This window comes from Lissotriton vulgaris, chromosome 2_1 (assembly GCF_964263255.1).
Source record: "Lissotriton vulgaris chromosome 2_1, aLisVul1.2, whole genome shotgun sequence".
NCBI classification, from domain to species: Eukaryota; Metazoa; Chordata; class Amphibia; order Caudata; family Salamandridae; genus Lissotriton; species Lissotriton vulgaris.
The window spans coordinates 126,585,752-126,597,936 of NC_141687.1; the positions used below are offsets into that span (position 1 = coordinate 126,585,752).

The window sequence follows — 12,185 nt, forward strand, 5'->3', positions numbered from 1 at the left end:
CCCTTTGCCTGTTAATGGCACCTCTCTAGATCTGTGGCATAAAGAGGTCTCATGTACAGGTAAATACCTTGCTGTACTCTATTGGTTCCCTGCGACTTCAGACACGGTGATGTCTGCAGTGTTTTTTTTAAGGTTCTGTCGCTCACCCCTTCATTCATCCATGTACTTACTCCGCAATGAATCCACCCTTCCCTGGCATTCACCTACTTGCCACTGAACAACCACAGATACGAAATCGCCAATCAATGAAATGCACTTTCATTTTAAAAAGCCAGGCCTATTGCCTTTGTCATCTCGTTTACTGCACCAGTTAATTATATGGAAACGGCAGTGGTTTTTACATAGTTCTTGCCTTAGAATCCATTTCTCCATTTTGTAGAATTTTGTCGTAGGGTTTCTGATCATTCTTGTGGTGCTGCCATGAAAACAAACTGCCCCACGCATTTTACGTAAACCATACAAAATATGTCTTTATTTTCTATATAACAATCCATAGAAGCGATCAGTAAAATATATTATTCTGTTTCATTTTACAATTTTTGTTTTCCAGTTCTCTGAGAAGTTCCTCGAAATCTGTGATGTACCATTTTGCATTCTCTTTGACCTGGTGCCTTATGACGTTACCGCCAAACCCAATGAATCCATCCTACAGAGCAAAAGACAAAGAAGAACAATTGGTCTGTAATAAATTATTTCTGTGGCGTTCCATATGTCCCGAAGGACTGCTCTGCGGCTTCACTTTGTGGCATGTCATAGTAACCTGGTAACTAATTTTTTTGTATTAACAATTTTATTAAAGTGAAAAGCACAGCGTCATCATTGCAATACCATATTACATTCCAATTTTCGTGCAATATAGTACATCAATATTCACAGACTACATCTATTTAATGATTAGGAAGGTCACTGTTTCGATTTCCCCTCATCACCATATCCTCTGTTGGAGAAGTACATATCTCCCCCAAAGGCATTCCACCCTGCCCATTTCTTGTCCCACTTCTTAGGGCAGCCCTGCTGCTTGTAGACCTCCTTCTCCGCAATCATGCATCTATCCATCTCCACCACCCAGCCAACCGTCAATGGCCGTTTGTTGGATCCCCAGAGCCTTGCTATAGCCCGTTTTACCAGTAGGAACCACCCCAGTGCCACCCATTGATGCTCCATGTCTCTCAGGTCGGCAGCCTTCCATATATTCAGAATCCCCATTCGAGGTGATGATTGCAGGTGTTTACCCAGTGTGTCTCATTTTTTTGGTTGCACTGCTCCACAGAGGATGTATATTGGGACAGTCCCACAGAATATGATAAAATGTGCTGTCTTGGTCTCAGCCTCTAAGACACAACGCATCTGCACAGCTACCTATTTTGGCCAGGAGTACCCCGGAGAGATTAATTGTCAGTAAGCGGGAAAGGGCAGTTATGAAGTACATATAAAAATCTAGGGAGTGCAAGCATTTTAAGTAAGGCTGCCCTTTCTAAGAGGGACAAGGGCAGCCACCTCCAATGTTTAACATCTTCTTGTAGCCGCTTGAGGGAGATCAGAAGATTTTCATCATAAAAACGTTTTGGGGTGAGGTGTGTTAAAAATGCCCAAGTACTTAAAACCTTCTGTGGCCAATTCAATCGTGTAACCGCGAGGTAACCGAGGTGGAGGGCCGTGTAGAATGTATAATACAGATTTGGACAAATTAATGGTGTAACCTGCATATTTGCCAAAGTTAGTGATGACGTTAAGCAAGCTGTTAATAGAGGCCCGAGGGGATGGCAAGAATATTAGGACATCGTCGGTGTACAGCGAGATTTTGTCTTCGCTCCATCGCAGTCCTCGTATCGAAACATCCCGCTGTATCGAGTGTGCTAACGGCTCGAGAGTCAACACGAACAGTAGAGGGGACAGGGGACAACCCTGCCTGGTCCCTCTCTGTAAAGCAAATGTATGTGACCTGTGATTGTTTACTCTGACTTGACCTAGCAGCTTAGTGTAGAGCAGTGCCACCCATTGTCGAAACCATGGGCTAAAACCAAACATCGGCAATACCTTGAAGAGGTAAGGCCATTCTATTAAATCAAACGCCATGGTGGCATCTAATGACAGTATAACCGCGTCTTCCTGCAAATACAGCTGTCTGCCTAGGACATTATGGACTCCACAAATGTTTGAAGAGGTGCTTCGACCCAATACAAACTCTGATTGGTCTTCATGGACCAGAGACATGAAGACTGCAATCAAACGAGACGCAAGAAGTTTAGGCAATACCCTGGCTTCTGAGCTAATTAAAGAGATGGGCCTATATGAGCCACAGTTAGTCGCGATTTACCCGGTTTGCATATGACAACTATAGAAGCTAGCCTTTGATCCAAGGGAAGGATACCCTGCTCCAGACTCTCATCATACATGTTTTTTAGGTGTGGAACCACTCCATTGAGGAATTCAATCGGAATACCGTTAGGCCCCATTGCCTTTCCCAAATTAATGGCAAAGATAGCTTTACAGATCTCTTCTGCAGTTATGTCTGCGTATAGACCATCCCTGTCGCTGTCCGGAAGTATAGGTAGGTTAATTTCCTCCAAGAACTGATGTGAGTCATCGGAGGTGGTGTTGGTCTTGGAGGTATATACTGCCTCCTGGTGGTCCGCAAATGTTTCCACTATTTCTCGGGGGTCTGTTACCTGCTTCCCATCCTCCAGTAAAATTTCAGGGACCAATCGAGCAGCTTGATCCCGCCGTTCTAGCCATGCCAGCATTTTGCCAGCTCGTTCTCCAAGCTCATACACTCTATGGCGTGTTTGAAGAGTCTCGCCTGGTTTTTTTCACACGCTAGGGCTCTGTATTCTAGTTGTTTATTCCTGAGTTTGTGGGCTGTGGCTTCAGTGGGAGAGGTATTATGTCCCATCTCTAATAGGAGCAAGTCACTTTCAAGTCGAGTCAACTGTTCGTTTTGGTTTCAGATATACCTGACCTTCAATGTTAGGGCACGCCTCTAAATTACTGCCTTATAGGCCTCCCATATAGTGTTTGCTGAATCGACTGAGCTGATATTTTCAGTGAAATAATGGTCTGTGTGCTCAGCAAAGTCGTCTTTGATATCCGGGATTGTAAGGAGCCATGGGTTAATGATTAAGGGGCCTCGGGGATAGTGCTGGTGAAAAGTAAGTTCAACCCTGAGAGGGGAATGGTCAGAGATACCTCTTAGGAGCCCCTGGGGATGTTGGAAGTGACCTATGTCTGCAAGGGACGCAAGAAAATAGTTAATGTGGGACATACTGTTATGTGCATCGGAATAGTGTGTGTAGTGAACTACAGCGGGATTCAGTGTACGCCAAATGTCAGCAAGTCCCATTGCTTGGGTGAAGTCAGCCATGTATGTGCTAAGCTGGGGAGACAATTTCTGGGGGTGTCTGTCAAGCGTTTCGTCCATTATCATGTTAAAGTCCCCTCCTAATATATGAGTATCAGGGGGAGATCTATTAGAATCTTGCCCAGGTCTTGTAATGCTGCTTTTCCTTCAATGGTTGACCCTCCCAGATTACCTCCAATACAGCTCATCCGCACTGTGGGTCTGCCCATAAACGGGTAAGAGTAAGGGCTAGATTTTTACGAATGAGGATAGCTGTGCCTCGAGACCCAGACGTAAACCCTGCATGGACCACATGCTTGTATCCCCACCTGTGCAGAGCATCACAACTGTTACCCACAAAGTGAGTTTCTTGCAAAAGTATCAAATCTGGTGATTGTTTCTTAAGGTACAGCAGGACCACTCTCCTTTTTATTTTACTGCCTAGGCCATTAACATTCCACGTCAGTATTGATAGCCTCACATCCCTTGAGTCTGCAATGTTGGGTAATTTAGAAGAGCTAAAGGGGAACGCAGTGCGACTATTGGTGGCATGCATGTCGTACCTCAGTTCGAACAGCAGTACATGATGACAGTGTTGGCGGAACCCCTCCAGTCCCAACCCTCTAGGTATATAGGTGACAGTAGTAGTCTAGCATTTTGGTCTGGCGAAGTTAGGTTCACTCGAATGCTCTGTGCAAAGAAAACTATAAAATTGAAAACCCCAACTTTTTCATAGTCGCGTCCGTGAATGGAGGTCAAGGATCCAACATCTTTTGCGGTCGCTGAGGCGGCTAGGGTGCACTGTGCTTGATCAGAGTTTGTTGTGCTCTCAATAGGCCCCACAACCTGGGCCTCGAGTGTGCAAGGCCGCCTGGTCACTTCCCAGCCCCACTGTCCCTAGGGTCGTGCTCAGGGGCTCATGAGGAAGTCCGACGATAATGTGGGTCCAGTGTCAGCAGTTACTGTTGTGGTGGAGAGGTGCCCCCGGTATTCTCTACTGCAGGTCTAAAGCGGGGAGGAGAGGCCGCGTCTCAGTGTCTCCAGGGGTAGGCATCGCAGCCAGTGCCTCGATTTGACACCAGCCGCTTAGCCGGCCCCCGCACTCCGCAGACGGCGAGGGTATCTGTCGCGTCACCTCCATCTGCAGATCCCAATTGGCACCCTCCCACCTCACTCTCTTGGTGGCTCTCGGGAGATGCAGCAGCTCACGATGTGTCTGAGGCCTCGCAGGTTGGCCCCAAAGTCGGGGGCCTCGAATGGACTGTCCACCCGGCCCGATCTCAGCTTCCCGCGGGCCACAAACGCGTCTTCTTCACATCGCTGTCCAAAGCGGCGCCAGATCGTCACCTCACCAACACTGCTCTTCGATGGCCCCCAGGAAGTATAGCAGCCCCAGGCGACGCCAATTCTGTAACCAAGGGCAGTGAGTCCATGTTCCGTAGGTTCCGTTCGTACCCCTTTTCATGCCGCCATTTTGATGTTATCGGAGCGTCTCAAGTCGGCAGCTCTCACCGGCTTAAAATCACGCGAGACACATTCTCGAGCGGCGCCTTCATGCTGGATAGGGTAAGGAAGAGATTCACGATGTGATTGGGAAATCTACATAGCGAAAAGCAGAGAAATGTGCAGACATTTCGGCAAGGGCTGCGGAGCCACCTTAGACAGCAACCATTCCCGCCGGGCGCTAGCCACGACCCCTGGTAACTCAGTTATTAACATCACTTAAACACATAGAAATAAATGAATTGAGAACGAGGTGTGATATGATCTAATAAATGCTTGATATTGTTTATATCTATCATCTGGAACCTATGGGACCCACTGAGCATTTTTCATACCTGGTATCAACCTACTAATCACATGAACCCAAACAATGAACCTTAGTAGTGGGTGACATATTTGCCATATGTATCAAGCCTTTTTGCATTCACAAACCGGGCCGATCCTGTGAATTAGCCAATTTGTGAATGCAAAAAAGGCTTTTCGTGTATCAAACCCTTTTTTTTTTACAATTCGGTAACTTTTTTTTTTTTTGATGCTATCATAAAAAGTTCTGGGAGGGGAATCTTCCGATGTGTGCCCGCCAATAGTCGCCTTTCCCAGTTTTTCTTGCTAATCGAATCAATGCACTGTGTGCTGCAGTTGTGCGGCCATGTAGTAGAAGTTCAAGCGGGGAACCTCCAGACCCCCTAGCCCCCATCGTCTCTGTAAAGGTGCTAAGCTTTATCCTCTTCCATTCTGACCCCAACAGCAATTCCACGATCAGACTGTCAAGCTGTGTAAAGAACTTTTGCGGGACCATATATAGGGAATTATGAAGGGTATACAGGCTTCTTGGCAGGACGACCATTTTAGTCAATGCTACCCTCCCCATTAGTGACAATAGAAGCCCTTTCAGAAGGCAACAGTCCTTCTTAAGCCTTCTATTCTCGTTCCTATGTTATCAGCAAGGTATGCCATGCTAGTGTGTGTTAACGTGACTCCCAGGTATCGCAGCCCCTCCAGTACCCCTTTCATCCCCACATTGGGTAGCTCGAGCTCAGATTACCCTATTAAGCTCCCCATGTGGAATAGTCTGGATTTTCGAGGGTTGGGGATTCAGTAACCTGTTACCGTAGCGCAAAATGAGTTAGCTATGTGCTATTTGGAAGGGGCATGTTTAGGGAGTTTCTTCCAAATACCGAATCGCAGCGGTATGTATGAATGTTTTGTGACCGTGAATGCAGGCAAAAAACATTTACAATTTACCTTCAAGTTCGTGGTAACCAATTCGCAAAGGGAATGGTGGCGAAAACTTGCAACGCAAGCCGTTTTCCTTTAAAAAAAGAGTGCTGTATTGAAAGGCAATCAGGGATATGGTGGTCTGCGGACCCCAGCAGGGCACCATCCCTGTGATTTTATCAATTCCCGGTGAGTCGCTAATTCCGACCTACCTCATTAATATTAATGAGGTAGGTCAACTTGCGACCCCCTACGAATTGCTAAATGAAATTCTTGGAGTTTCATACATTTGGAACAGTGATTAACTAATCGCGATTCGCTGAAAATCGCATATAGGTAAAAGCTATTCCAATTGTTGATGTGTGTGGCCCTTTATCTTGTATATGAACCCCCTGGAGGGAAATCCTTTCTTGCAGTTCAGATAATCAGGGCCTGATTCACAAAAGGAGTTATGACTCGTAAAGTTACAAGTGCAGATTTTCCGCACTCAGGGGAGAATCACCGCACTGCAGTGCTCTGTGCTGAGATTCCGCCATGAGTGTGGAGACTCCGCACTCGTAACTTTACGAGTCAAAAGTCCCTTGGTGAATCAGGCCATGTATTCGCTTGAGTAATCTGAACCTACTGTCTTCCAGTCCCTGCCACAACAATGGTCACTGTCTCATCTTCGTCTGCTTCAGAAATATTGTTGCCTTCTTGGACTTCATCTCCTTGATGTGTTGAGACTGCTCCCTTATTCTCCTCTCAATTATCCAGCATGACACCTCTAAAAAAAGAGTATGAGCACCACGTATCGAGGTCTCCGAAGAATTAAAATACATAGCTCTACTAATCTAATACTTCTGCTCTGGAACCACGCCTTCAACAGGTTCAGTTAGATACTGTTCAAAGCAGCATATAGAGAGTAATTAGCTTCACAAGGCACCATCTCCAACGAAGTCTCCAGTTCACAATGTATTCACCACAGCTCTACCAACCTCAAATAGCTACTGTACACATCCTATTCTAACCCACCATCAAATAAGCCATCAGGAGGGCCACATTACAAGCAGAAATATAGACCCAGCCAATGACAAAATACCAAATGCCTTACCGCGGCGGCAATTCCGCTGCGGTGCGGTTTAGCGCAGTGGGCGGGGCCGCAACGGCCAACAGACGTGCGCAGCACTATGGAGGTAGTGCGCACGAAGGCCGTTGGCCGTCAGAAGCACCGAAGGGGTTAAACAAGTCACCAGAACTTTTCCAAATAATTCAAATTTTTAATAGACTCATCTGTACAGAATACCTAATAACCCCATCTCATAATCGAAGTTCAACCCTGCAGACTTTCTTCATGGAAAATAACCTGCAAAGTCCCAAGATATTGGCATCTATGCATTCTTTTAAGCATCCTTCACTTCAATTTAGATACCACAAGGGGACAACTTCCGGTCAGTTTTACAAAGGACCTACCTGAATTATTTCTGCTCAGATACACTACCTGTCTCCATGGGGCAATAAGGAGACGCTGTTCTATGAACCTTGATACTATAAGCCAGAAGAGAGAGGCAGAAAAGTGGCAGATATAGCACTCTTCGTGAGAAAAACGATAGGTAATTATATGATAACAAAGAATATCATTGCAGGGAAGCTGTTACTTCAACCATATTACCAATGTATGTTGCAATTTTCTTTTACGTTTGTCACCATTGCCCCTTTTATTCTTGGGTGGCTATTGTTGTAGTATTTTTTTAACCGCTGTATTAATGTGGCTAAGGCTGTACGTGTTTTTCCTGACCAGATCTGTATGTGATGAAATATGTACCACCTAAAATGGCTTACCTTTATACTGTAGCCATGTCCTTTCAGGCTTCTCTTGTTCTTTATCACTATCCCTTGACACCCCAACAATTAGAATGCTAGGATATTCATGCCACGAGGATTCTATAGTTGTCAGCTGGTGACTTGGCAGTTCTTGTGAGGGTGTTGATGGTGTAATTCTATATATAATTAATCTTCTTCAAGACAAACTTGTCGATTGGTCTTTTAAGGTCTGGCGTTAGACAAGAATATAGCGTGTTACATTGCATGCTATTACATTGTGTTCTATTACAACGCAGTCGTTAACACGACCGAGTTGTTAGAAAGCGATACCTTTCCATCGCAAGTCATTAGATCGACTTATTGTAGGGGGCAAGCTGGACTTGGGAATAGTATAATTAACTATTCCAACTCCAACCGGCGCAACAGTAGGAAAGGTGTACGAATAGTAAATTATCAATCAATCAATCATAATATTTGTAAAGTGCGCCACTTACCCGTGAGGATTTCAAGGCGGGGAGGGGGGAGCTGCTACTGTTCGAATAGCCAGGTCTTGATGAGTCTCCTGAAGGTCAGTAATTACACTATTCCTAAGGTTAGAGCGCCCCCTACAGCAAGTCTATCTAATGACTTGCGACGTAAAGGCATCGCGTTCTAACAACACAGTCGTAACGACCACGTTGTAATAAGAACGTGATATAATGGCTGCGTTGTAAACGCTGTTTCCCGTTAGACAAGACCTTTTGATTTTAATAAAATTATATGTATAATTTGCTTACTTAAAGGGGCTTTCAGCCACCTATCTACACCCATTGGTCTGTTGTTGTGTCATTTAGATTTGGTTGCACCCATTACAGCATACAGCATGGGCAGTGGGTCAGCCTACTTCAGCCACTGGTTAACTTCACTTTGGGTAACTGAATGTTGCTCCTTCACAATAAACATATGTGCACACAAAGTAGCTCTCTTCAGTGCCAGAGTGTTTGTTGTTTTTACTTTAAAATTGTTTAGTGTTACCTTTGAGTTTCCAGCCAGAGGTGAAAGCAGGACCTGTCTATCAGATGTGAGCACAGGCCACATTTCAACTCACTTCCTGCTCCTGCCAATGCTGTTGTAAATTTCTTTTGAAGGGTCGCTTTGTTTATCTCACTGCCGGTGTTTCACAGCAAAACAGCTTGCAGGCATTTGAAACTGCTATGTGTTAAGTTATTCTCTGCTTACTACACATGCAGTATATAAACCAAAAGCTTCAATATTATACATATGAATTTATTTGCTGCACCGGTAACACTTTTTTTTCTTCTTTCATTTCCTTGTTCCTTTGTTTCTTATCTTCTTTGTTCCTTTCCTTTTTTCTCTCTGTCTCACCCTCTTTAACCCATTCTTTTCATTTTCTTTCTTTACTACTGTCTTGCTCGCTTTCCTTCCTTCTTTCTTAAATTCTCTTTTTTACAGTCGTTTATTTTTTCTTCCTTACGTTCTTTCCACCTTTTTCTTTTTTTATTTCTTTCTGTATTTCCTTCCTTTTTGTCTTTATCTTTCTTGCTTTCTTATGTTTCTTTTTCTTTGTTTCCTTTCTATATTTCCTTCTTTCTTTCAATCGTTCTTGCCTTCTTTCCATCTTTCTTTCCTGCTTTCTCTCGTTCTTTCTATCTTGTTTCCTTTCCTTTTTCTTTCTTTCATTCTCTTCCTTTTTTTCTTCTCTTTCCACCTTTTTCCCACTTTGCCTTCTTTCTTTTTTTCCTTCCATCTTTCACGCTCTTCTTATTTCCTTCTTTTTCTTTCCTTTTCATCTTTCTATGTTTTCTTTTGTTCTTTCTAACTTTATTTAGTTCATTCTTTCTTGCTCTATTTCCTTCTCTCTTCTTTCTTGCTTTCTTTCTTTCCTTCTCTTGCCTTTTTCTTTCTTTCCAGTTATTCCCATTTTTCCTTCTTTCTTTCTAACCGTCCTTGCTTTCTTATTCTATTTTTTCATTGAATTCTTTCCTTTCCTTCCATCTCTATATCCTCTCTTCCATTATTTCTTGCTTCCCTTCTTACTTGCATGCTTTCCATGGCTCGTTTCTTTCCTTCTTTCTTCTCAAAGACAAGGGGCTGGCAGCCAATGGCAGAACAGTTGGCTTTTTTAGGACTGTGTGCACATACCTTTTAATTTTACTAAAATGATGATTATGACATGGTTACTTATAAAGGTTTTCAGCCTCACTTCATCAATTTGTTTAAAGTTGAGTTATTCAAATTTTTTCTCCACTCCATTTAGCATGGATCAAGGGGCAATGCGTTAGCTCACTTCCGCCACTGGCGGACTACACTAGGAGTTACAGCAGGCTGCCTTTTCACAATTAGCACATCCACACACAACATAGTTTCCTTCAGTGCCAAGGATTACTATGGTAATGTGTGCTTTTATTAAGAGGAAACAATTTTTTTATCGAACAATAACACCTTGCAGCTTCCCGAACAGTAACATTTTGTAAAAACCATGACAGAACAAAACAAAAATTGCCAAAAGGATAGTGGACAACGCCAGACCAATTAGCTTTGGCAATGCTTGTTTATAAGAAGGACCCATCAACCCCTTCCAACACCATCCTCACTTTCCTGTGTAGTTTGCAAATTTGTGGTTTTCGCTGTAGTGAGTAACATGGGAATGGGTTCAGGATTTTTATATAATTGCAAAAATGAAGCTACGGTTGGACTTTTAGCCATGACGTGGTGGTTTTGGTACTTCTGTGCCTGTCAGGGCCGATTGCAGTCTAAAAATGGAGAGAAAATCACCCATCTCCCACCTTCCCCCCTTTGTCTAAACACCCTTCTTAGGCTGGGTACCATTTTTTGGTCGTATTACTTACAGCAGGTGGACACGCTTCCATGTCTGTGGCCCCGTCTCCAACCATAACTATCTTTTTGAAGCGGAACCGCTCTTTCAGCAGTCCTATCACCTTCCCCTTTCCACCCGACTCGGCTGTCAGCTGCGTCTCATCGAACCCTGCGTATTCACCTGGAAATTTAAGAACAGTCAGTACAACGTGCACTAAAAAGCAATATGCATAAAAAAAGTTAGTACTGCTTAAATGTACAAAGTGTTTACAGTTGTAGAATCAGATGAGATACCAGGCAAAGGTCGTCTAGTCCTGGAGGAACAAGAGCCATCAAGAGGTCATGGTTCGAAAAGGCTGGTAGGGCTGGGGCAGGAAGTCATCTGTTTACTTTTCCTGATGGGCTGGTCTGACAGATCAGTGCGTGGGGACGGGCCGGGGTCGTTTGGTTTTAGCTGTTTGTGGGCCTGTTTTATGCTCTCCTGGGTCGGATTTCACTTTTGATTTACCTGATGTTACCACAACTGCAGCAAACACAAATTAATGCCTTGCTAAATCCCTTGAAAGCGTGTCTTTAAAGATCAAAAGTAGCCTGCTTTGCAAATGTGGGCTATTTAATAGCTATCTGGTTCGCTAACGGGGCCACTTTTGTTGAGGTGCCTGGCCTATTTTTTATCCCAGTCCAACTCTGACCGTACTCTGTAACAGCTGCCATTGTGGGAAGTCAGGCAGATAGTGGCAGTCTTTGTTTCTGCATGTCTCTCAAGGTACATACATACATACATACATACATACATACATACATACATACATACATACATACATACATACATACATACATACATACATACATATATGCTACGATGTGGGCTTGAGAGATTTATTTCCAGTATTTAAAGGCCACAGATCAGAGGTTGAGGGCCAGGGAGAGAGAAACAGGCCATCCCCGCTCACCCCAGCGCAGGGAGTGAGTGAGCCAGACGATGTACTGACAGCCGTAAGGCCCGGTCACTCCAGGGCAGTGAGGTTCAGCGCCAGGGAGGGAGACATGCAATCTACTGACAGCTGGTAAGGCCCGGATACCCCAGGGCAAGGTTGTTCAGCGCCAGGGAGGGAGGAATGCTATCTACTGCAAAGCAGTAAAACTGGTCACTCCACTGCAGTGAGGTTGAGTGCAGGGAAGGAAGGCATGCTGTCTACTGACAGCCAGTAAGACCCGGTCACTCCAGTGCTGTGAGGTGGAGTGCTGGGGAGAGAGATACAAGCTATCTACTGACAGTCAGTAAAGTCCGGTCTCTCCAGTGCAGTGATGTTCAGCGCAGGGAGGGAGACATCCTATCCACAGACAGCTGTTAAGGTCCAGTCTCTCCAGTGCAGTGAGGTGGAGTCCAGGGAAAGGAGACATGCAGTCTACTGACAGCCAGTAAGGCAGGGTCTCTCCATTGCAGTGAAGTGGAGTGCCGGGAAGGGAGACATGCTGTCTACTGAAAGCCAGTAAGGCATGGTCA

At 44.6% G+C, this 12,185-nt stretch overlaps 1 protein-coding gene across 4 annotated transcripts in view; it reads right to left on the bottom strand.

Moving 5' to 3' along the window:
- Positions 1-452: 452 nt before the first annotated feature.
- Positions 453-12,185, bottom strand: part of PSPH (phosphoserine phosphatase) — a 210,024-nt gene continuing 198,291 nt past the window's right edge. For all 4 annotated transcript variants that reach the window (XM_086958482.1, XM_086958481.1, XM_086958483.1 and 1 more), the window contains 2 exons: positions 10,711-10,859; positions 453-646 (listed from right to left, as the gene is read on the bottom strand). In XM_086958482.1, coding sequence (XP_086814608.1) covers positions 503-646; positions 10,711-10,859 — 293 coding nt within the window. In that variant the 3' untranslated portion in view covers positions 453-502. The remainder of the gene's footprint in view (positions 647-10,710; positions 10,860-12,185) is intronic.